The 24,535-nt window shown below is 40.1% G+C and overlaps 3 protein-coding genes across 5 annotated transcripts in view; 1 reads left to right on the top strand and 2 right to left on the bottom strand.

Moving 5' to 3' along the window:
* exoc2 (exocyst complex component 2) overlaps nt 1–1,430 on the top strand; it is a 63,141-nt gene extending 61,711 nt beyond the window's left edge. The window contains exons 23-25 of the mRNA XM_037697810.1: nt 358–470; nt 864–923; nt 1,009–1,430. Coding sequence (XP_037553738.1) covers nt 358–470; nt 864–923; nt 1,009–1,102 — 267 coding nt within the window. The 3' untranslated portion in view covers nt 1,103–1,430. The remainder of the gene's footprint in view (nt 1–357; nt 471–863; nt 924–1,008) is intronic.
* Nucleotides 1,431–8,754: 7,324 nt separating this feature from the next.
* LOC119407643 (interferon regulatory factor 4-like) lies at nt 8,755–14,676 on the bottom strand. Of its 3 annotated transcripts, XM_037674464.1 has the most exons (9): nt 14,532–14,676; nt 14,171–14,392; nt 13,625–13,811; nt 13,422–13,498; nt 13,080–13,209; nt 12,907–13,008; nt 10,969–11,343; nt 10,311–10,423; nt 8,755–8,916 (listed from the first exon to the last, which is right to left on the bottom strand). In XM_037674464.1, the coding sequence occupies exons 2-9, from the start codon at nt 14,366–14,368 to the stop codon at nt 8,755–8,757; spliced, it is 1,344 nt and encodes a 447-aa protein (XP_037530392.1). In that variant the 5' UTR covers nt 14,369–14,392; nt 14,532–14,676. The 3 variants fall into 3 exon arrangements, with proteins under 3 accessions (XP_037530392.1, XP_037530391.1, XP_037530390.1); XM_037674463.1 differs by lacking the exon at nt 14,532–14,676 and having other exon boundaries at nt 13,080–13,218; nt 13,422–13,491; nt 13,621–13,811; nt 14,171–14,368; XM_037674462.1 differs by lacking the exon at nt 14,532–14,676 and having other exon boundaries at nt 13,080–13,218; nt 14,171–14,368.
* A 3,774-nt stretch (nt 14,677–18,450) lies between these two features.
* dusp22b (dual specificity phosphatase 22b) overlaps nt 18,451–24,535 on the bottom strand; it is a 12,581-nt gene continuing 6,496 nt past the window's right edge. The window contains exons 4-7 of the mRNA XM_037674461.1: nt 23,569–23,618; nt 21,996–22,070; nt 20,481–20,652; nt 18,451–18,717 (exon numbers count right to left, since the gene is read on the bottom strand). Of these exons, the coding sequence (XP_037530389.1) occupies nt 18,589–18,717; nt 20,481–20,652; nt 21,996–22,070; nt 23,569–23,618 (426 nt within the window). The 3' untranslated portion in view covers nt 18,451–18,588. The remainder of the gene's footprint in view (nt 18,718–20,480; nt 20,653–21,995; nt 22,071–23,568; nt 23,619–24,535) is intronic.

Here is a 24,535-nt window from a genome sequence, read left to right as displayed (position 1 = left end):
TGGATGGATGTAGGATGGATGGATGGATGTTGGATGGACGTAGGATGGATGGATGTAGGATGGATGGATGGATGTTGGATGGATGTAGGATGGATGGATGGATGGATGGATGGATGGATGGATGGATGGATGGATGGGGCTCAGTGAGAGGACTTGGTATAAAATGAGGATTACGGAGAGGCTGACTCTCTCAGAAGGAAACATGGGCAGAGGTTTATCAGTTTGAAATAAAACAATATAAAATAGTTGAACAGTTTCAAAATAACATCACAACCTTGTGAAGACTTAATTTCCCACCGTCTCCAGTTCATAATCTCAACAGATTAGAATAATCTGTGGAAATCTCTGAGCTCAAAGGTCGAGGCTGAAAGTCGATATTGGATGATCGTGATCTTCGGGCCCTCAGGGGCCACTGCATCGTCAACAGATCTGGTTCTGTTCTGGGCTCAGGAACACTTCCACAGATCATTGTCTGTTCACACAGTTCATGCACAAATGTTGTTTAAAGCTCTATCGGGCAAAGAAGAAGCCAGATGTGAACACCATCCAGAACCGCTGCCGTCTTCTCTGGACCAGAGTTCGTTTAAAATGGACTGAGGTGAAGTCTAGAACTGTTCTGAGGTCAGACGGATCCAAGTTTAAAATTCTCTTTGGACAACGCTAAAGAAATGAGCACCGTCCAGCCTGTTTTCAACACACGGGCTGCCTCTCTGATGGTATGGGGGTGCATTAGTTCATCTGGCATGTTCCATTGTGAATAAAATATGGGTTTGTTAGGTTTGCACGTCGTTGTACTCAGTTTTGTTTCCATTTACACACATCAGGCGTGTGGTCGTAATAAACTGTTTTCATCTTCTTTTCAGTGCCAGCTTCAAACTGGCTCTGGACTCCCTGCCTCAGCTGCACAGCGGAGCTGATAAGAAGTAAGTCTGATTTTGGCACATCTCTTTTTTTTCTTAATGCTCATCTGTTTTTTGTGCCTCATGCTTGTGTCTGTTTCTTGCGCAGGTTACTGGAGGAGCTGCTGAACACGTTTAAGAGCAGCATGCAGCTGCAGCTCACCTGCTTCCAACCCTCCAACGTCCAGCCTGTCAAGAGATAAGCCTCCATCACTTCGCCGTATCAACTTTGTCGTTTTGTTCTTGTCTGTGCAATCAGCCAGTGAATCTGCTCAGTTATCGCTTTATTAATTAGTGTCACTTTCATTTTCTGCTTTACTGGATGACACAAACGTCTGTAGCTAATCTTGAAGACACTAAATGAGTGGATTTCATTGTTACTGTGCAGGACAGGCCCTGTTCTGTGGGTTATGCTAATCGTGCAGACCAGTAAGAAGTGGTTCACACGCAGAGGGAATGTGGGGTTCTTGTGTGTTTCCAGAAAGTTCTGGATCAGCAGTGGGATGTGGAGTCTCCTCTCTGACTGGATTTGGTCACAGTTGCTCTCTTTGTTCGGTTTGAAAGAAGCATCTTTAATTTGTTTTGTCCAATAAAATGATCCAGTTCAGCATGAAAGTGTTTCTGAGATTTGCTCAGTGATCTTCAGCGTTCTTCTTTTCTGTGTTTTTTTTTTTTTTTTGAGCAACAGCAATGTTCCCGGTCGCCTCAGAATAAAATTGTACTTGAAACGTGAACGTTTCTGAGAGAAGTGCTGTTTGTCTTTTCAAGGGAACTCCAGCTTTGTCAACTTCATCGCCCACATCCCGTTCAGCATCTCTTTCTTTTATTTGACTAAATATTACTAGTGATTTTCATCCCGTCTGGATAAAAACTGTAGTTTCTTTTCAGTTTTATGTATTTTAGTGCCAACTGGACAGACGTTCTTCACTCGGGTGTCTTCCGCCTCTAAAAAGCTGCTGCTTCACAAGAACGAGAAAATTGTTCTCTTCCAAGGCTGCAAGAAAAATAACTTTTATTTATTTATTTTTTTCAGCCCAACTTTGGGAGTTCTTGCACCATGTTCTTGATACAGTGTCTGAGCAGAACTTTGTTCTTGTGCGGTGTCTGACAACTTCTTTATTCAGACTATTCAGAAGTTGGAATGAGTGCTGTTTATAGCAGGAATGTTAACGTTCCCGCCACAAGGACTTCTCATGAGTTTCTCATAAAGTATGAACCATCTTGGCCTGAAAGAACTTTGTTCTTGAAACTTTGTGAAAATGACCGATTGTCTCGATTATTGCAGACGCTTAATTCTCCTCGGCTCGACTTGTCTCTGCAGAGAGAGAAAAGATCACAGAAAGGACAGGGAGGTGAGTACAGTAATGTTTAAAAGCTGCGATGCTAAAACTCAACCACCATAAATAAAACGTACGATTTGGGACTTTGTTTGGACTGGTTCATCGTTGGGAATTTCCATTGTGGATGTAGGTTGGCATGGACATCTTGACCAGTTTATAATCATGATTTCCAGTATCTTCTGAGACGTTTTTTTGTCTGAAACATGATTCCCCCCCCTGGACACGGACCATCCTGTGCTTCCCATTTTGCATCAGTGACACTATCCCTGGTTTTCCTTGAGCTTTTGGACAAATCCCGACCATTTATAGTCTCGCCATTAAATTATTGTTTTTGTCAAAACTGATATTAAAAAAACTGTTTTTTTATTATTTCTCTTAAATATCAACTTCAAGCGCCATTATGACCAAAAAAACAAAAATTATTACTCCTTGGTGAAACCCACGTTTTTTCAAAAACTTTTTTAAAGAATTCATATTAAAAGCTTCATAAATGTGTTATTTATTGCAGACTTGCAGAGTGTCTTGGGTGAGATGCTCCTCTTTTGGTCTTCAGGTCTAAACGTGACGTTCAGTTTGACCGTTTTGGAATAAAGGCACGTTTGCAGACAGTTGGTTGAAACCAGAAGCTGCAGCTATTCATCTCTGGAGCTCCAGCTCATCTTTTTACACACCGTCATGTCTTGTCTGAGGGAGGGTGTGGGTGCACTGGGTGTATGCAGGGTGGGGACGGAGCAGGCCGTTACTCAGACCAGCAGATGAACACAATGTTGGGGTTGCAGCGAGTTCTGCGGCTGTGCTAGTCAGCATGCAGAGGAGACGGGCACGCCCACAGCTCACATGAGAAACTTTGATAAAAGGGTGATAGATGTAGAAGGGGTTGGCCCAATAAAATGCATCTTCTGAATGTACAAGCCACAATCGTAACTCTGTCTTTTGCTGCTTTCTGTTGTCGCTCACACACCTCAGACCCTTTTTTTCTGGTTTAATTTCCCATCGACACGTAGGGGAAAGCCACGCAGAGCAGAAGAGTTGTTTTGATCGTCTCTGTTCTAAACTTAGCTCTCTGTCCTCCCACGCGTTCATTCACTAAACAAGTTCAAAGCCTCAAACCTTCTGCGCTCCTCGCCAGCTCTCTGTTTACAGTAACAGAGGTGAAAAGGGGGAGTTTTACTTTCTTTTATTTTCTCTGTTCCGTTCAGTAAAAAAAAAAAAAAAAAAATGACAACAGATATTACTTTGAACTGCACTCTGAGTGGAGAAATGCACGGATGGAGAAAATATGCACACCGCAGATGATTTGTTTGTGCTCATCTTGATTTTGGAAATAATTTTTAACCCGTTTTCCGAGGCAGATGTTTTTCATGTTAGCAAAAATACAGCTAGGTCGCATCATACGCACTGTAGATGGGGAATTTGAGCCATGAGTGCCTCATGTAAAAATACTTTTGTGAAGATTGTTCAGGAAGTGATTATGTGGAGCAGTTATGAACAGTCAGTGTGTTCCCTGCTGTAGATGGCAGTCAGCGCGGTCTCAGTTGTCGCAGGAGGACGATGCATGGCCCATTTAAAAGCGATTTCAGATCATTAAAAGCGTCACTTTTTCTAACTATTGTTCAGAGAAAGTAAAATGGCAAAGTTTGAACTAAGTTTTGCCGCTTTACTTTCTCTGCTGAACAACGGTCCTTTTTTTCTCAACTCAATTTATTGATAAAGCACTTTTAAAAGCATCAGGTTGTGAACAAATTGCTGCACAACAACAACTTTTCGTTCAATCGAAATCAAAAGTCTAAAGTCTTGCAGGAAGAGTATATGCCATCCAAGCCTTGAAGTCATTGAGACTTTTTAGTAGAGGGCGGGTGGTGCATGAAATATTTGGCTTTAAAAGAAAGGAAATCTGGCAATTCTCAGCATAACAATAGAATAAAATATTGTAGCATGTTTTCTCAGAATAGACCTCAAATGGAGCGGGCACATTGAAAACAGTAGAAGTCCGAGAACTGAACCCTGAGGAACCCCACAGGTTAGCATTACAAGCTTTTAACAAAGCTGTTTCAGTGTTGTGTGAAAGTTTAAAACCAGACAGGAAGACAAAAATCTTTTTTTGTTTTTTTTACTCAGGAAGACATTTGAATAAAAACTATTCCCTTGTAGCAATAAGAAGGATGTGAGATGGAGGAAGAGGGGTGACATTTTAGCCACTCCCCTCCACTACATTAGTTTTTATTTATTTAGCTCTCGTTAAAGTGTGGCACCAGCTGGTCAGTTTACTGACCAACAGCAACTTAATTAATATTTTCACCCTTTAATGATCAGAATCAGTCACTGAAGTAGAATCTGTTGATTACAGAGAGTTTTATACCAGAACACATGAATATTCATCTGAATGAAGAGACCAAAGTTGTCTTCGAAGTTTTATTACAAAAATAATCAAACTAAGAATCAACAACAATAATAAACAAACAGTAATAACGAATCAATCAAGGCTTAATTCTCTTATCTAAGGCAAAATCCACTCTTTGAGCAGGAATTATTTCAGTTTTATACGCGCATGAATTTAGACAAAGTTTTGACTATTTTAATAAATAGTTTACTTTGGATTTTGATTGAAAGAAGTTTTTTTAATGTGATCAGATAAAGTCATTTATCGTCACTGCAAGCAGGAAATGATTTATCAAGTTGCATCAGCTTAAAATAGTGTAGTGAACTAAGCCTCAGGTCTCAAATCTGGCCTTGAGGGCCTTCCTGGAACAAGAACTGTATTTCATTGATTTGAGTCCAGAAACACAAGATTAAGTTCATCCAGAGACTTTCTAAGTGTCCTGCACTGATCAATTGAAAGAACACTCTCTTTTCTATTATCATTACTATTTTACAAATGTTTTGATAATCAAATTGTGTTTAGTTCAAACCATTTTCAAATGTTGAAGTGAACTACTCATTTTTAAATCCGCTGTGAAACAGTATTAGTGATTTTTTATCCTCATTCAAAGTAGAAATCAGGTTAATGATGCATTGTCTGATTTTCTGTCTTCAATGAGCAAATTGTGAAGTTGGTCAAAGGTCAAGTTTCGGTCAACTGCAAGTTTACTGAAAAAGAAATGTCATGTTTAACTTTTTCAGGCAGATATGAGAGAGTTGACTCCACGACGTCTGGAATCTTCATAATATCTTCTGTCTGTTCTTAAACAATCTAATCTTTTTCCCTTGACTTTTAATAACCTCTTACATCACAAAAACACACCTCTGTTTGGTCCATCGACCAATCAGAAAGTCCTCAAATGAACCGGAAGTGACCTCTTTTAAAAGGTGCAACACTTCCTAGTTCACGGCAGTTCCAGAGTTCAGGATGCTGGAGGAAAAGTAGCTAAGCTGAACGAGAGAAGAACAGAGGAATTATGAAGAAGTCTGTTCTAGGATGATCTCACGACTCCGAACGGTTCCCTACTATCCTTACGGAGACGCTGGAGAGCGTTTGAAGGCAACTCTACACCGAAGTCGGGATTATCCTCTGCCAAGGTAAAGAGTCGATCTTCAACCGCAAAGTGTACCGTTGGTTAAGCTGGGCCCAGAAGGAGCGTGTTGTTCTGGTTACAACAGACAAATTCCCTCACCCATCTCTCTCAAAGTAAACCTCATTTTCCATCTTTAAAATTCTTCTATCCTGCTAGAAATCATTCCAGATATTTTCAGAAATGTCTGTTGTGAAGCAGGGAAAACCATCGCCGTATGGTTTTCTAATTGTAAACTGATTAATTAACCTGTTGTTATTTTCAATTTTGCCAAATTAATGTAAATGTTTGATGTTAAATTTTGATTCTGTTAATAAATGACCACGTTCATTTTGATGGGTCAAAGAAAATTAACGTCTCACGTTACGTTTTTATTAAATTCAATGCACGATATTATTCAGTCCAGAAAAATGAATGAATCCGTTTAATTTATGAATATATCACAGAATATGTTCGTCTACAATAGAAAAACCAGACCAAGAGTTGCATCATGTCACCAGGTTTCTGCTCCTTACCGGGTCAGTGTTGAAGGCACCAGGTCACTCGTCTTTCTGGGGTTCTCTGGTGGATCAGACCAGGATACGCCATGAGGAGGACTCGCCGGGAACTGCTCAAGGTAGCGGACCATCACGGTGACTGCTTCAGTGGTCTGTGAGGGCAACGGCTGATGAGAAGGTGCACCGTCCATCGGCATTCTGCCAGTTTGGACTTCAAGCCAAGAACGTGAGTCTTGCAGTGAGAAACGGCTTCAGTCTGAAGGGTTGAGTCCAGGTTTTTGGATCAGTGCGTTTATTTCTTCACGTTTAAAAACATTTGGAACCACAACGGAGGAAATTCTGCCATTTATTAAAGCAAATTGTCAACGCTCAGAGGAAGGATTTGCTTAACGCAAACAACTTGGGTGAGAAAATTGCATCAAATAACTTTCTAATGCAAAGTGAAACAATGTCTTTATTTTATTTTATTATCAGAAACAAATTTCCCCAGTTGTTAATGTTAACACCAGTTTGTATCAGTTACGTCAAATTGTCAAAAATAAAATCTTTTCTTCAAAAGACCTAATGAAATTTACTTTGATTTATTTAAAATTAATTAAATGTTGTATTTTTAAGAGGTGACCTTAAGAGGTGAAGCTGTTCGCTTGACTCCCCATACCGTTATACTACCAGTAGTCAAACTATCTTATCGCTGTCTGCTGCAGGTAAGATAGTGCTTGCTCATAACCATTCCACACAGCCCCACTTTGAATGAGTTTATTTCAAAAGACATTTCACAGTAATTGCAAAACAGCAAAAGCTGTAGTTAACCACAAAATGGTGTCATTTTCATCTGTTGCCCTTGAACTAGTGTTACAAAGTCACCTAAAAAAACTAAATCATATCACGGTAGTTGATAATGCATCACATCATAACTTCTAAAAATGTTTGTAGTTTGTGTATTTTCAATAGTTTTGCACACAATCAGCTTGAAAATATCCAGTAATGGCTTTCTGTGGCTGTTTTGGGTTTTGATGAGTGCTGCAAGGTGGTGCAGCAGGTTAGCACTGATGCCTCACAGCAAGAAGGTCACAGGTTCAACTCCTCACTGGAGCTTTTTTTTTTTTTTTTTTTTTTTTTGCAAGGAGTTTGCATAATGTCCTGGTGTGTGCAGTGCACTCGTCTCAAAGTCCCAAAACACACACGTGAGGTTAAATGTCACCAGGGATCAAAAATGGTTGGATGGATTTTAATGACAAAAAAAAAAAAAGGCGTAGAAATGTTATTTTGTTTTATTTTGTAAAGCATATATACATTTTTTTTTTAAATCTTTTTTTGGGTATTTTTCTTAATTTTTTGTTTCTTGTTTCAAAGAAAGTAAGTCCTGTGGGTTATTTTCGAACAGTCGCCCGTCTTTCTCGCTCTTCTATAGAATCTTGTGGCAAAGACAGAAATATTTCTGTGGCTTTTGGGTGTTTTTTTTTTTTTTTTTTTTTAATGTTTTGGTGGTTTTCCATAAAAGTGGAAACAGAATTTGCTCGCAGACGAAGCCAGGAAGGCTTTCTCCTCATGTGGAAACATGGCCGACCTCTTCCTCGCGCTCTCCTCCCTTTCTGATGTCATCACTCCGTTTGTGATAACCAAGTGCTTGATTAACCAGCGTCATCATGCATGTGAACCACACTTCCTGTTCAAACCACACACACATACTGACATACTGAGAGCTCGCACTCTTAAACACAGCCTGACTCTTCTTAGTTACGTTTTATTATTATTTACAAATACGCACATTACTTAAAAAAGCACATTAATTCACATTATACAACACAAAGTCCATGGAAGGAAGCTATTCTAAACTGTTCTCCCTGAGTTTATTGTACAAAAACACCAAATATAAGGCAGTGGTAACATTTTATTTAACAGTGGTGATAGTGTCTATGGCAACAAAGAAATATATACAAAAAGATATAAATTTTATGTTATGAAAAAGATGGTTCGGCTCTGTTTCTGCAAAATAGATTAAAAAATAAATGTCTGTACAGAAACAGAAAAACCATCAGAGCTTCTGTAAAGTTTACAAACTCGAACTTTACATCTTTTTTTATTTATTTATTTACAATAGAAAAGGAACAAAGGAAATATCCTGTTAAAATGAAATTTGGCAGCTTTGACAACGTTCACTGCTGCGGTGTAACGAGAACAGATTGAAAAAAATATTTTTTTTTTTGTACTGACTAATCCAGATGATGCTAAGCTAATTAGCTGCAGGTTATTTCCTGGATTAGAGGATGTTGTGCCTTGTAATAAAAACAATGAAGTGTGTTTTTTTCCATTTAAGGCACGTATCGGCGTGTTCAGTACAATCAGCTCTGCTGTCAGTTGTAATTGAAGGTCAAAAAATGATCATGTGCATTTAAAACCACCAGGTGGAATGTTCGTGTGTTTTCCACGTTCGCCCCCTTCGTCTCTGAGTTCTGCGGCCCGTTGGGCTGAACGTTTTTAGCAGTCCGTCTCTTGGCCGGCTCTCGGGTCACTCCTGCAGGCTGCTGCTGTGGAGGTGTGTGACCGCTCTCTGGTAGTCCTCGGTGGCGTTGATGTGCTCCGTCACTCCCGGGTGCTCGTAGCTGCGGTAGTAGTGGCCGCCCGGCTGCTGGGCGTAGAACAGGAGCTGCCTGGAGAACAACGGCTCCACCTGCAACATGGAGACGCGCAGGACAGACGCCGTTTACACTCTCGTTTAAACCCGTATACACAGAAAACTGGTTTGTTTTGCGTTAATTTAAAATGTTTTATTTAGCAAACGTGTTAGAAGCTCCATAATGATGTTTGTCAAATCCAGTGGTGGTTCTAGAGGGTGGCACAGAGGGGCAGCACCTGGTTGCAAACCTTATTTGTGAGCAAGTCACCGTACTTGCCACCGTATAAGTCGCATCAGTACAAATATGTCTAATAAAGTGGAAAAATCCATAAATATGATGCTTCGCTGTCATAGTTTATGCAAAAAGGTGAGACTTATACAGCGAAAAATACGGTAATATATTTTTGTACAGTTTGCACAATATTTGAAAGTCACGGACACCTCCACAGAACTACTATCTCTATTTTATGTCACTGATTTGTTTCTTGTATTTCAAACCGTTTTAGGCGTGTGTTTTTGAGCCTGTGAATTAATTTAAAGAACATTTTCTCACTAACTTTTCACCATTTAGGATGTATTTAAGTTTTAAAAAAATTGTTTTAGTTTTCTCTCCTTAACGTTAGCATTTTTAAAAGTGACTTGGTCTTACCTTAACCTCCTAGGACCTGGCCACGTGTGGACAACCTGGCATCCACATGCAAGAGTTCGGGTCTTAGGAGGTTAAACATGAAAATCTCAGATTCTGTCAAACACGTTTGTATTTTTATAAAGATTTACGTCGGATCAGCTGCTTGAGAGTTACGTCCAACACTAAAATGTAAAAGAAAAACCGCAATAAGATCTAAGATATGAACTAAGAAAAACATCAACTAAGACGTTTTAGGTTGGATGTTTATTGTGGGAGCTGAGGACAGAAAACTTTGTTTTAATAGGAACATTAGATGTTTAGCTGCTGTCTTTACCAGGTTTGGGTCATTTAATTGTTTATCAGCTAAACAGGACAAATAATAAAAGTTATTTCCACTGATGCTCGGACCTTTTTACCTGCTTAAACACAGCTGTTAAGGATCATCCGTGTGCAGCAATGACGGGTGCCTGGTTTGGTTGAACCTCAGCTGTTCTGTTTTCCTCGTCTCGAGCTTGGTCAGAATTAGCCTAAATGAACCCGTTAGCTTTCACTTTGTTTTGCCACAGAAACCGAACGTGCTCGAGATGATCCTGAGGCCTGAAACCAGCTCCGCTCTGAATCTCTGCAGCTTCGTCAGAAACTAAATTTAGTTTTGAAACGAGGCGTCCGTGATGACTGTATGGAAGTTCCTGCAGACTTTCAAATCCCTTTTCTCAGTTTTCAGATGCTCGGCCATATTTTGATTTCAGGATTTTAACCACATGAAGTTTCAGAGAACTTCAGCAGAGGTGTGAGATCAAACTGGTTTATTGTCTGTCACCTGGACAGTGAGCGTCCGTCTTTGTCTCTGCGGGTCCAGACACTCGTCTCCAAAACTCAGTAGGACCTGGAAACGAGCCGGCGGCCGACCGTGGAGCCCATAACTCTGGATCTCTGGAGGGGGGGGACACAAGTTCACATCATCGTTAGCTTCGATATCTTAGATCATCTGAGCAGGCAAATGATTTCAGAAGAAATTCTCTTTCAGTGGCACCCTGACATTTGGGGTGAATCGAGTGGAAAGTCCTGGTCACACAGAGTATGTAAATACATTAGCTGTCACTCACAGCTGGGGCTGTCGGGGCGTGTGGGCGGGGACGATGTGGCGCTGCAGAAAGTCAGGTGACTGCTTATCATGAAATGCTGCTTGAAGGCCACAGTTCTTCTAAGATACTTCAAAGTGGCCCTTCCAGTAAATGAGCTGGCAGCTCAGCCTCCACTCGTCTCTTCAACAAATGTGTCAGAATCTAAATCTGTAAGACTAATTTCAATAATCTGACATGGTGTCTGATCTAAATGGGTTTAGTGTTGCACTTTAGGGCAGCTTGCTCTCTAGTTCAGCTGCAAACAGGAAACGTGGTTGCAGACCACGGTCAGGTTTAGCCTAATCGTCACGCTGGTTTCGGTTGACTGGTACCAGTGTGGGACCTTCGCCTCACCTGTGAGGTAGTCCTGCGTGTGCACAAGTTTACAGATGACCTCTCTCTCCAGCTTGTTGGGTTTGTCTCCGTACGGCGACGGGCCTCCCTCCCAGTACACCCGGCTCTGACACATCCTGCGAGCATAGAGTCCATCTGCGCCCATCCACAGCAGGACGCCCTTCTCCAGGACGGACGGCGGACTCGGTGGACACTCGTCCCCCCTCCTCTGTGTCGAGAGGTTGTCGACAGGCAGGGGGACGATTTCTGGGCCTCCGGGCGTCAGATAGTGCTTCTCCAGGGAGCAGGGAGTGATGTGGCAGCCCTCCGGACTGGATGTGGTCACCTCCCTCACCAGAGTGTCCCGTAAATACACGGACACGTGCAGACGGTAGTCTGGTTAGAAGAGAAGAGGGCACGGGCTGGTTACTAACACATCTTTGACACTTTTTGTTGCTTTTCAGATAAAGTAAGACACATTTGTTGTGTAATCTTAATATGTTTCCACCTGAGGCTCTCGGGCCTGCAGCACCATCCAGACACATGTGACGTAAAGAATTCTCTCCGCACTTACAAAACTCTGCTTTTGAGGAAACCGGATCTGTGCAGCAAGATTTGTGTCATTCTTCAAACTTTAGAGGCTTCTCCGTCATGTTCATGTTTCAGATCAATAAAAAACGACTTCCTTTCATTTTATTGAAGATGGATGCCTTAAAGCAAATGTCATATTGTAAAAGGTGCCTGAATGGTTTGTGTTGTGGTTTTTGTTGTGTAGTGAAGCAAAGACGAGTGCATGGCCACCAAATCTTAACATTATGGTTTCAGTAGTTCATCTTTACTGTAAATCAGGGTTCAGTCTGCCTCATAAGAAGGTAACATTTTGGAAGGACCAAATGTGCTGCTGATTACCCATTCTGCTGATCTCATGCTGCTGATTTATTTCAAGCTGCTGTGTTCATTCGCACTCATGTGCTCACACGGACTCATGTTCGTGCTGCTGTTGTTCGGCGTATTGTTTTTGTACTACTACTGTTCAGCGTATTTCATAGTTCATGATCTTATTTCTGTTTTTCTTTTACAATTTATACTTTTGTTGGATGTAACTGGGACCCTGTGTACACAATTTTGTTCCACCTCGTGCCACATCAAAAACATTGACCTTGCTCTTGGCCTTTTTTAAACTATATCCATACTTTAAATGTACTCATTGCAGACTAAATTAAAAATGAAAGACACTGAAGTGCAGTAGTTTTTCACATGTATAGATGTGCAATCCTGAAAGTTGGGTACGCACACGATGTAAACAAAGCACTTTAATTTGAATACTTTGCTCAACAAAGCTGAGCGTAAACACAAACGCATCACAACTGCCGGACTTCTTGATCCCAAATTTTTTTTACAGGTGCCACCATTGTTGACCTATTTGTAGTCACTTTGTCTGTTTCTGTAGGTAAATAAACGCACGTGGTAGTTGGCAGCTGGTTGCAGATTTTGCTCAAGAAATTTAATTGGACTGAGGAAAAAAACATGTAGGTTTTGATTCTTTGGTTGTTATTTTGATCAGTCTTCGTGACTTTGCATTGAGTCTCGTTAATGTTCAGTATTGGAAGTTTTCATCATAAACAACTCATTTCGGATGCATAAAAAGTTAAATGAAATTAAAATCATTGTGACGCAACATTCTCACAAAACTAGTGAAATGTTTGCTAATTTTCATAAACGGACATATTCCAATATGCATATCAAATGTTGCGTCTAATAGCTTCAATCAGACATTTCTGTTTCGAAACATATTTGCAAGTGGTTTCTCTTCACCTTAATCTTTATGAGCTGCTTCACTTCAGTGGATTTATCTAAAAGATTTTCTAAAGCAAGACTTAAACTCATGTCAGATGTTCAAATTTGCAGCTCTCTGATATTCTGAGAGAGGAGAAGGTGGGGTGAGAGTGTTTGGAGTACCTGAGAGCGCCTCGGCTGATCTGATGCTGGCGTCCAGAGAGAAGGGCGAGGGCTGGCTGTCCGCCGGGCCGTACGAGTAGATGGAAGCTCTGAGCTGGTACCCTGCACAGCACGAGGAACACGTCAGAGCTGAACCTTTGAAACGACAAAGATGCTGATGCTGAGTGGCATACCGTTTTCCATGGATGGGGGCTGCCACGGCAGGCTGCGGGGGGGACAGGGACACTGAGTGAAGGGGAGTTCTGGCAGAGACGCCTGCTCTGGACAGTAATCTCTCCAGCTGCATTCTGGACTGGGGATGTACTGGGACATCTGGGGACGAGGGAGGACACGAACATTTAGCTTTAAAATTAAAATGTTTCTAACATCCAGATACTTTTTTTTTTAAGTTCTGAGAGAAAACAGCACATGTCAACTCATTCATGCGTGCACAATCTGCACACTTCATGCAGCAGCCTGTCAGACTTTGTTTCTGAAGCCCCGCCCCTTTTCATTTCCCTGCATATGAAAATCACCTGGGAGGGCACAGTGGGGAAGGAGGGGTGCATCTGATAGCTGGCTGGACTCAGAGGACTGTCCTCCTGTCTGGGTCCTATGCAGGACAGAAAAATGTTCTTCATGAGCAAACACCTCATTCAGCATTAAAAGCTAAGTTTAAATGACTTTATCCTGTTTTGCAATTGAAGGATTTTTTTTTTTGGGGGGGGGGGGGGCTCACTTTTCTTGGCTCCCTCCGGGATGATGCGGTACACTTTGTAGGGATCTGAAATGTCCAACTGGCTTCTCTCCACAAGTTCTTCAAAGTCGTTGCTCTTGTTGAGGGCGCAGCGCAAGCGCGTCTTCCACGTGGGGGGGTCCGGCTTGTCAATGCCCTCCCGAAACTTGCCTTTAAACAGAGCCCATGCCTGCACACAAAAGGTCAGGAGTAAAAGGAAAGAAAGAAGGAAAACATAGAAACTCTTTTACTTTTATATTATATGCTACATGTTGGAGCCTTTTTCTTTTATTCATTTTTTGGCCAAATTTGGTCATTCCAAAATAATTTGCTGACTTTTCCACCTAACAAACGGGTTTCATTCATAATCATAAATGGCTAATTAATTCAGAACAATCTGATAAAATGTTTGGTTTAGACTTGAGTCTGAATATTTAGAAGAAACAAATCACTTTAAAAGTTTGCACGGCTGTAAAAAGTCTCCTCTCCTCTTTGCGCCTTTACGCACCGCGCGCGCCTCCATCCTTGGAGACGTCCCCCGTCTCTTACCTTGAAAAGCGCGGCATCCTCGTCCCGGTTGTAGTCCTGTTTCCCTGCGTGTTTCCACGGGATCCTGAAGATGGACTTCTCATCGTTCTCCCACACCAGGCCGGGGTATTTCCCGCAGTCCACCTGCTCGATGAGCCACTGGCGCAGCTTCCCGTTGCCGCTGCTCCCGGAGCCTCCGTAATCCAGCTCAGGGTTCATCTCCGACCAGGAACTCGAGAAGAACTCCACTTAATGAAGAACGAGGCGCTCACGTGGCGAGCTGTGAAGTGAAAAACTCGCCAAACGTTCTCCCACGCAGTCTGATTTGGCTTTTTTTCTTACGCGCCCTTGAAGCGGATCGAAGTTTTCTTACCTGTGAAACTCGAAACCGTCAAGTTTTGCAATCTGTCAGTGTCAGAAAGCCCTCATCAACCCGCCGCGCGCGCTTAAATCCTCCCTGCGCGTCAGAGCGCAGCGGGAGGGCGGAGGCAGAGAGGGATGCTGCGCGAGGAGGACGCACCTGCCGCCGCAGCGTCTCTCCTCTGAAGCTTATCAGCGCGCGCACAGCGGCCCATCTCCAGTAAGACACGAGGGGAAACCCTGCCGGCGTCAGCTAGAAGTGTCGCACACCCGCGCGCGTGGAAAGTCGTCGCGATGGAGACAAAAACAATTCTTTGAAACGATAAAGCTTCGCGAAAAGCTGCTGCAGAGCGGAGTGGTCCATCTGCTGCCCCGCTCCAGCTTTATACAGAAAGTCCCCGAAGTGTTAGAATAAACTGAGACGGCAGAGAAACGAGTTTAAAACCTTTTATTCAGTTGATTAAACTCAGTTTTAATTAGGCTGTGGATGAAAGAACAATTAAATACGTTTCTAAAATGATCAAATCCATTAAAAGTCCTACAATAAAAATTTTGGTCGAGTTAAACTCAAGTTAGTTTAAAAAACTTAGCAGGGTTTTGTCTGTTTACCCTTGTTTTATTACTGTATTGCATTTTATCATGTTGAAATAAACACATAGCCCTTTATCTGAAAATAGAGATATTTAAAAACCTTAATTCTTCTAGTTTATATAATTATCATTTATATATGAGTTCTGCTGCTCTGAAGCAGTTTCAACCAATACAGCCATTTAAAAATAAAATTAAACCAATTATTGTAAAACAATTAGGATTTTTAATGAAATGTGAATCCTTTATCCTGAAAAATTGCCTGCTAAAAAGGTTTTAATAAAAATATATTTCTCTAAAATATCTTCTTTTCATAATAAGATTGTAAAATCAAATCAATGTTTATTTTGTTTTTATTTATAGCGAAATCAAAAGTGCTTTATGGAGGCAAAAGATCAAATCAAAAACATCCAGTAAACTGAACAAAAGAGAGAAAATATTCAACAGTTTAAAAAGACTAAAAATGCTGTTAGATAAAATGTAAAAACAAAAATAAAATCAAGTAGAACTTCAATTTAAATTATTATAAATTTATTCTTAAAAGAAAGATAATCGCAACATAAAACATTTTTATTATGTTTTTATTTTTAGGTGTAAAAATTGTAGCTATTTTAGTAAAAAGAGTCAAATTTCTCGTTGAAAAGAAAAAAAATACAAGTTTGCTGGTACACATCACAGTACATTACAGTACATTACAGTACATTACAGTACATTACAGTACATAATATTAACACATACATTCAAGCTCATGTCAACTTGTGAGGCGTTAAAACAACAGCCTGCCTCTCCTTCTGTCAGTTTAATTAAACAAATACATTTTTACTTCCTGTATTTTCATTACAACTCAACTTCTTGTATTTGACCCTTGGTTTTAACATCTCCTCCTGAAAACTCTTTTTTAGATTCAAACAATGAAAACATTGAACAAAGCGTCCACACTAATGAAACTTTAATTAAGGAAAACAAAGGCTCACACGTGTTTGTCTTTTACCGAGATTAAAATGTGAACAAAGCATCGAGAGCTACAAAAAGAAACAGAACAATTAGTGCAACTAATTAAATAAAACAGCTTCTTGTCCTGTTTTACTGATAAATCCAGTGTTGTTCAGTTTTTATGCTGTTTATAGACTGTGATACTCATATTTCAAGTAGAAGACACCGCATAACAGAAGTGACGGGCTGGTGTGTGTGCTCGCACTGCAGCGTGGATTAAATGGTGCCACGCTTGGCTGACCGTGCATGTTGTTTTGACAGTTAGGGGCGAAGACATGACATGACGACAGAGATGTAAAATCCCCACTGGCTGCCATTAACCTGCAAATACATGATTTAACCTTGATACAGAGGAATATATATTAATACGTACAACAAGTTATTCATACAGAGGGTTTAACCTCATTACAGAGGGTTATACATCAGTACGGAGGGTTATACCTTGATACAGAGAAATGCATTGCAATGCAAAGAGTTACACATCAGTATAGAGCGTTTTATCTCAATACAGAGGGTTATGTACCTCAAAACAGAGGGTTTAACCTCAATACAGAGGGTTAGATATTCCTCACTATAGAGGGTTTTACCTCAATACAAGTTATACCTCAATATAGAGGGTTATACCTCAGTGCAGAGGGTTATATTGATACAGGGAAAAATAACTCAATGCAAAGAGTTACACATCAGTATAGAGGGTTTTACCGCAATACAGAGGGTTATACCTCAGTAAAGAGGGGTTTACCTCAATGCAAGTTATACCTCAATATAGAGGGTTATACCTCAGTGCAGAGGGTTATATTGATACAGGGAAAAATAACTCAATGCAAAGAGTTACACCTCAGTATATAAACAACAAAAAAGGTTGAATCATGTCATCTGGACTTCGTTTTTTTGTTAAAAAGAAACGTTTCGCCCCTCATCCAAGAGGCTTCGTCAGTCTGAGGCCTAGCCATCTGGTATTACCCAGAAGCCACCCTGACTCTTGTGTTTCAAGCCTGCCTCAGATACCCCTGAAGTCTGGCCTTTTCACTAATGGTTTCAAAAACACAAAGTTTGTTTTCTCAGTCATTCAGGTATATAACAACAAAAAAGGTTGAATCATGTCATCTGGACTTCGTTTTTTTGTTAAAAAGAAACGTTTCGCCCCTCATCCAAGAGGCTTCGTCAGTCTGAGGCCTAGCCTCAGTATATAGCGTTTTATCTCAATACAGAGGGTTATACCTCAGTACAGAGGGGTTTACCTCAATACAAGTTATACCTCAATATAGAGGGTTATACCTCAGTACGGAGGGTTATATTGATACAGGGAAAAACTACTCAATGCAAAGAGTTACACATCAGTATAGAGCGTTGTATCTCAATACAGAGGGTTATACCTCAGTAAAGAGGGGTTTACCTCAATACAGAGGGTCAGTTATACCTCATTATAGAGGGTTTTACCTCGGTACAACAAGTTATATATAGGGTTATACCTCAGTACAAAGAGTTATATCTCAGAATAGACAATTGTATCTCAATAGTGTTAGTTATACCTCAGTATGGAGGGTTGTACCTCAATGCAAAGAGTTACACCTCAATATAGAGCATTTTATCTCATTACAAGAGTTATACCTCAAAACAGAGGGTTTAACCTCAGTACAGAGTGTTATACTGCAGTATAGAGGGTTTTACCTCAATACAGAGGGTCAGTTATACCTCAGTATACAAGGTTTTACCTCAGTACAACAAGCTATACCTCAATACGAGGTATACCTCAGAATAGACAATTTTATCTCAATAGTGTTATACGTAACCTCAGTATAGATGTTATACCTCAACGCAAAGAGTTAAACCTTAATACAAAGGGTTTTATCTCATTACAAGAGTTAACCCTCAATATAAGTTATACCTCAATACAAAGAGTTATACTTCAATATAGTGGGTTTTACTTTAATATTAAGGGTTTTACCTCAATGCAGGGGATTATACCTCAATACAGAGGGTTCAATACAATTTTATTACAGAGGGCTTTACCTCAGTGCTGAGGGTTGTACCTTGATACAGAGGAATACATCTCACTACAGAGGGTTATACCTGAACACAAACAGTTATAATTTAGTACAGAGTTATACAAATACAATAAAAAGTGTTATGCCTGCATACAGAGGGTTGAACCTCAGTACAGAGGGTTGTAGATACAGAAGTTTACACCTTGATACAGAGGATTACACCTCAATGTAGAGGTGCTTTGATACAGAGGATTATACTTTGAAATACAGGCAGGAATACAGAAAGACCTACCACAATACGTTGGATATAGAGGGTCATACATTGACATGGAGGGTCATAGAGAGATGATTGTACCTTGACATAGAGATTCATGCCTTAGTATAGAGGGCCATACTCTGGTGTAGAGGGTTGTGCCCCAATGCAGAAGGTTAGTGCTACAGTCTTTTTTGTGCCTGATCATTAATGAAGCACGTGAGTCAAGCTGACGACTCTCCGCAGGACTGTTCTCTTCATGACCCACTTGTCTCCAGCACAGGATTGATGCTGTCTGGGACCGATTTTTTACTTAAAAGATTCTGAACCTCCTCATCATCGTTGAATGGGTTATTCCCGTATCGTTCCATCCACCAGGCTCGATACTGGGGGAAAAAGACAGAGAGAATAATAAAGTGCTGTGCAAAAGTCTCAATCCAGCTCTTTTTTTTTTTTGTTCTTCCACACAGCCAGACTTTCTGGTGATATTTAAAATGATTGATGTTCAAATGTTGCTTGTTCAACATAAACCTCATCCTCGCTATGTGCAGAGAAGTTGTTGATGTTCAGAGTTGTGCTATGTTCCTTTGTCCTTTCTTAATCCAGTTTCAGGTTACAGCTTCAGACCTGTGAGCGATGAAGACTTTCCAAGGTACTTAATGATCCCATGTTGCTGTAGTGGTCACAACGGTATGAAGGTTCCTCACCCAGAGACACTTGAAAGTCATCCAGTAATTTTTTAAGACCTTGACCTTCATGCACAATAGCAAAGTAGACAAATTTAGCAAAATCTGTGGAAAATTGTCCCATATGCAATCCACTGGGATTTTAGCTCAGACATATGTTTTGATATTTTATGTTTTTTAGACAATCACAGTTTAAGTTTGATGGTGATGTCACACTAATTTTTATCTAAATTCTTCTGAACAAAATCTTCTTATGACGGATTTACTTCTTATGTACCGTATTTTCCGCCGTACACATCGCACCACCCTATAAGTTGCATCAGTTCAAATATGTCTAATAAAGTGGAAAAATCCATAAATACGTCGCATCTATTATGCGTCACCGCTGACAACCTGGAAACGTGGGCCGGTGTTCTGCCAAAAATCGATTGGCTGCAAAATGGCGGCCACGGGAGCGCGTACGGGGGGGACTTTAACAAGAATTTAACAAGATAAGCACCTAAAACAATTATTTGTTTGCTCAACATTATAGCAAATGTGTGTCTCAGTTGAACTGTTACTTAATCAGTGCACTTCAAAGGTCGAATTAGCTGCATTTCGCCGGGGTGGCGCAGCGAAATGAAGCTGATTTGACGGTTACTCCAGGCGAGCTGGACAAAGGTGGCAGGCTATGGCAAGTCAACTGTGTCATTAATAGCCACTTTTACCTATTACATGATATAACGGCATGCCATACCGCTCGAGTGCCATCTAGCTGCTGAAAATGTTAGTGTTCAATATTTTCAGTGTCAGAATGAATGAAAACCGTCATATCTCAGCCAAAAATTGGTTTATAAATATGGGAAATATGTGCACGCCCAAACTACGGTGGCCCTAAGATGTAAATGAACATTTGAAAAAATGTAATTACATTAGAAAAAAACTGAATCACATTAGAAAAAACAGAATTACAATAAGCCAAACAGGAAGTGTTTTTTAAAACTTTATTATTATTATTTATTTATTAACTTTATTATTATTATTATTTATTAACTTTTTTTTTCAAATGTGATTCCGTTTATTTTTTTTCCAAATGCAATTCCGTACTTTCAATTGTTGTTCATTTACACCTTAGGGCCACCATAAACATTTTGATCCAAACTCTGAAAGTTATCTTCAGAACTGCAGGCGAGGGGCTTCTGAACTTGTCACAACTCCTACAAAACCCACGTAGAGACGTAAATCGTGAGTGACCATCAGAGGTTTCTGTCGCTCACAGTTCAGGACTTTTTCTTTCACAAGTGTTGGATATTTCTTATCTAGACTGGTCCTATGGTTTTGATCTGCTCAGAGACGGGATTATAATGAAATTTAACACAAGACTGGTACTTTTTCCGCCATTAGTCTGAAACCTAATTTGTGCTCTGCATCCCTGTCTCCATGTCATATTAGGTGTTAGTAAAAAAATCTTATAAATGACTTACTTGTGCAAGCTCTAGGTTTTCAAACTCCTCCAGCTGCCTCAGGAAGCCCAGGTTAGGTCCGGCGCACGGCCTCACCGACCTGACGGCGGCCAGGGACTCCACCCAGCCACGCCCCGTCACCGTCATGATGTAGGCCACCACCAGAGTGACGCTGCGGGACGCCCCTGCCACGCTGACAGGCACAGACCCTCAGTTAGTAAGTCCTGTCATTTTCAGCTCTCTCTTTTACTGCTCAGAGAAGTGAAACCCGTTTTGATTCACACGTTTGATATCAGAGGAGATGAAAGGTTAACATAAGATTTTCAAAAAACAGCTTCACACGAATCATCTCAACTGTTCTTGTCCTCGTTTGTTGTGGTTGAAAATGAGAAATAGGTTAATAAAACACGTTTATAATCTCATCACCTAATTTCTTTCAGTTTTCTTCAAGCTAGTCATCTTTTAAACTGGCCTTCATCAACAGCTATTGGTGCTTTAAGGTTTTCTTTGGTCTTCGGCTGCTTTTTCTTTCATTTTCAGTCCAGTTTTTGTAGCTAAAATCTCCAGGAGGTGAATATTAACAGAAAGTCACGTCTTTAAGAAATGGGGAAAAGTCCTGACAGGATCATCCTTCAGCTGATTTTTAACTGTAAATCCAGTTTTCAGCTAAAAGCCCTGAGAATCACCTTGTCAGGGCTAAAATACTTTTTATTAAACGGTTTGATCTTTGGACATAAAGAAATTGGATCAATATGTCTTTGTGACAGGCTGTTGGTAACAAAAAGCCTAAAGATCCTAATTATCTTTGCTAAGTTGGTGAGTCTTCTCGTCCTGAGACCTGCATATGACAAATAAACAATAATCATAATCATATGCCAATAATGGCACATTGTTTGAGTTGAAAAGTTTTTTTTTTAATGAATTGTTCAAAAGTCAGTATTGAGCATAAACTAAAACTTTTATTTGAAAATGGTCAGGTTCAGAACAGAATTTTTATTTTAAAAAGCAGCCAAAGTAAAAAAAATAATAATAATAAAAACTTTGAAAGACTTAGAAAGAAGTGTTGATTAAGACCACTTTTAAAAAGTCTGATCGTCTAAAACAAAAAACTAAAGAAATCTGCACAATATTACAAATAACAAGATTTTTGTCATTTTTACATTTCTCATAAATTGTATTGAAGTCTGCCATAAATAATCCTTGTTTGTGCATCTATAACTAACTTCTGAAGTCAGTTCAATTTAAGGTGGCTGTCACAATAAATAAATAAATAAATGGCTACAACTTGGTCAGTTTTACAGATTTTGAGCTGAAATGTGGTGTGGTGGTGGCTGAGCATCATCCCCAACACATATTCTGAGCATGACATCGTATGATGTCGTCAGGTTCCGGTCGAAGCAGCTACAACAACGTCACTCCAAGAAACTGAACTTTTTTTGAGAACAGTGCTTCGAACTTCAAACCAGTCCGTCCCATTTTAAGCTTCTTCAGTGAGGCAGGTAGATCCAGGTGAAATGAAGCAGAATGGGCCCTCACCAGTGAACAAGGCAGCCCGCTCCTTTCAGCCGCGACTCGTGGATGAACACGAAGCTCTCTCTGAAGAACTGGATCCTGGTGAACAGATCACAGGAGGACGATCAGAACCAAACAGCTGCTTTAAAAGAACCTGGCAAATCTGAATCTTTTAACTGCAACAATATGCATTAATAATAATAATAACAATAATAATTTATTTGTATAGCACCTTACAAACAAATGTTGCAAAGTGCTTGACATAATCAATTAAAACATCATAAATGACATCAGAAGCACAAAAGTATACCAAATCAATTAAAATAACAACATAAAAAAGAAAGAAATTCAGATAATTAAAGCCTTATAAGTTTTAACTAATGGTTTAAAAGAAGACAATGAAGAGGCCTGTCCAATATTTAAAGGAAGAACATTCCACAAATTAGGAGCCCTGACCATGAAAGCCCTCCTGTCACCAGTCGAGCTCTGGGAGTGGAAAGTAAGAACAGATCTGAGATCGCAAGAGGGGATGTAGGGGGTAAGAAGCTCAGACAGATATGATGGCGCAAGACCACTCAGGGGTTTAAAAACAAACGATAAAATTTTAAAATCAATTCTAAAAACCACAGGGAGCCAATGCAATGAGGACAGAACTGGAGTGATGTGCTGATGTTTATCTTGTGAGAACTCTAGCTGCTGTGTTTTGTACTAGTTGAAGGCGATTCAGAGAACTTTGGGGCAGACCAGAGAATAAAGAGTTACAATAATCAAGATGACAAGAGACAAAAACATGAATAAGAGTTTCTGCATCAGTTAAAGAGATAAATGCTCTGATTTTGGCAATATTTTTAATTTGAAGGAAAAAAAAATGCTGTTTTAGTGATGTTCTTAAAATGTTTAGAAAAAATAAGATCAGAATCAAAGGTCACCCCCAAATTTTTGGCTTCACGAGTGCAGTTAAAACCAAGAACAGAAAGGGACTGAACTACTAAATCCCTTTTGGCCTTGGGGCCAAAAACCATCGCCTCAGTTTTATCGTTGTTGAGTGAAAGAAAATGATCAGACATCCAGGTTTTGACGTCTGTAAGGCAGAGATAAAGTTTATTGAGTGTGGAGAGGTCAGATGCGTTAATAGCCAAATAAATCTGGGAATCGTCTGCATAAAAATGAAAAGAAACATTGAATTTATGAATAACCTGACCAAGTGGTAGCATATAAATATAAAATAATAGTGGCCCAAGAATAGACCCTTGGGGGACACCACTGGTGAGAGAAGCTGAACTGGAGGAATTATTGCCGGAAATTACCGAAAAAGTTCTGTCATGAAGATAAGATTTGAACCACCTCAGAGCAATGTCTCCAACATCTAGCCAATAATGTAGTCGTCTCAATAGAATATTATGATCAACTGTATCAAACGCAGCAGAAAGATCTAGGAGCACTAAGACAGAACAACAGCCAGCATCCGAATTCATCTTAATATCATTCACAACTTTTAATAATGCACATTTGTTTCATTTTTAATTAATTTTTTAATCCAACATTATTCTGCACATCTTACACATGCACAAATTCTTGTCGTGTCTTAATTACTCACAGGTTCTGCTTTGAACTGTCAGCTGCAGATATGCAAAGATACGTCATGCCCTGCAGGGAGGATAGGGAACAGTTGAAATCCCTGACTTTAAAGGACTTTACATTCAAAACATAAAAGGTGCAAAACATCTAAAGTCCTCACGTTAGAATTTGGATTTGTGCTCAAGATGAAATAAAGACAATAATAAAGTGGACCTCTTCCTGTTTGTTTGTGGGCCCTGCACTGAAACTGCAACCCTGGCCCTCTCAGCTCGTTAGGTCATGACACAACGTGCGTGTCCTCACTGTGTGCGTGAGAGAGAATGTGTGTGTGTTTCTGTTCAGTGCACCTGGCAGCTGATGGTTCAAAAGCTGGACAGAAACCACCTCAGCCCAGTATGACTGCACGAGTGCAAAACCCCCCCAGTCCTCGGGGACAGACTAAACTCTGGGAGCGCTCCAGACGCTTCTCATAACCACTAATAAAAATACCAACATCGAAGGATGACACATTTAGACCAGATCTGAAGCAACTGTGAACACCATCGGGCTTAAAGCTCATCACGACTGAATAAAGTCCATCAATATTCTGCTCATCAACTTCCAGAAAAGATAAATGTGGATTCATCTGTTTTCTGCTTTTTTAATTAAATCTGCTTCAGCAAATTCACTTGCTCACTCATTCACCAGCTTCTTTTTTAATTTTTGTTACTTTTTTATACTTTTTCTTTCAGATAGTGGTTTGTTTCTTTTTGCTTTTAGCCAAACTTTTATTTATTTATTTACTTATTGTTTGTTTCTAGTCCCCTTTTACTACTTTTGTTTTAATTACCTTTTTGCTACTTTTAGCTTCTAACTAGCCTTGTTTTGCTATTTTTAGTTAACCCTTGACTACTATTAGCTAGCCTTTTGATACTTTTTGCGTTTGGCTATCATTTGCTATTTGATTTTAGCTACCCTATTGCTACTTTCAGCTTCTAACTAGCCTT

Source organism: Nematolebias whitei, chromosome 3 (assembly GCF_014905685.2).
Source record: "Nematolebias whitei isolate Nwh7 chromosome 3, NemWhi1, whole genome shotgun sequence".
NCBI classification, from domain to species: domain Eukaryota; kingdom Metazoa; phylum Chordata; class Actinopteri; order Cyprinodontiformes; family Rivulidae; genus Nematolebias; species Nematolebias whitei.
Note: the sequence above shows the minus strand (reverse complement) of the source record. Positions and strands in the feature narration are given on the sequence as shown.

Excerpts from the sequence above, each read along its gene's own strand:
- LOC119407643 (XM_037674462.1), bottom strand. The coding sequence starts at position 14,368 with ATGAACCCTGAGCTGGATTACGGAGGCTCCGGGAGCAGCGGCAACGGG. Across the intron at positions 13,219-13,421 it reads TCCCCACTGTGCCCTCCCAG|ATGTCCCAGTACATCCCCAG; the intron begins GTGATTTTCATA and ends CCTCGTCCCCAG. Across the intron at positions 11,344-12,906 it reads ATCAGCCGAGGCGCTCTCAG|ACTACCGTCTGCACGTGTCC; the intron begins GTACTCCAAACA and ends TCTTCTAACCAG.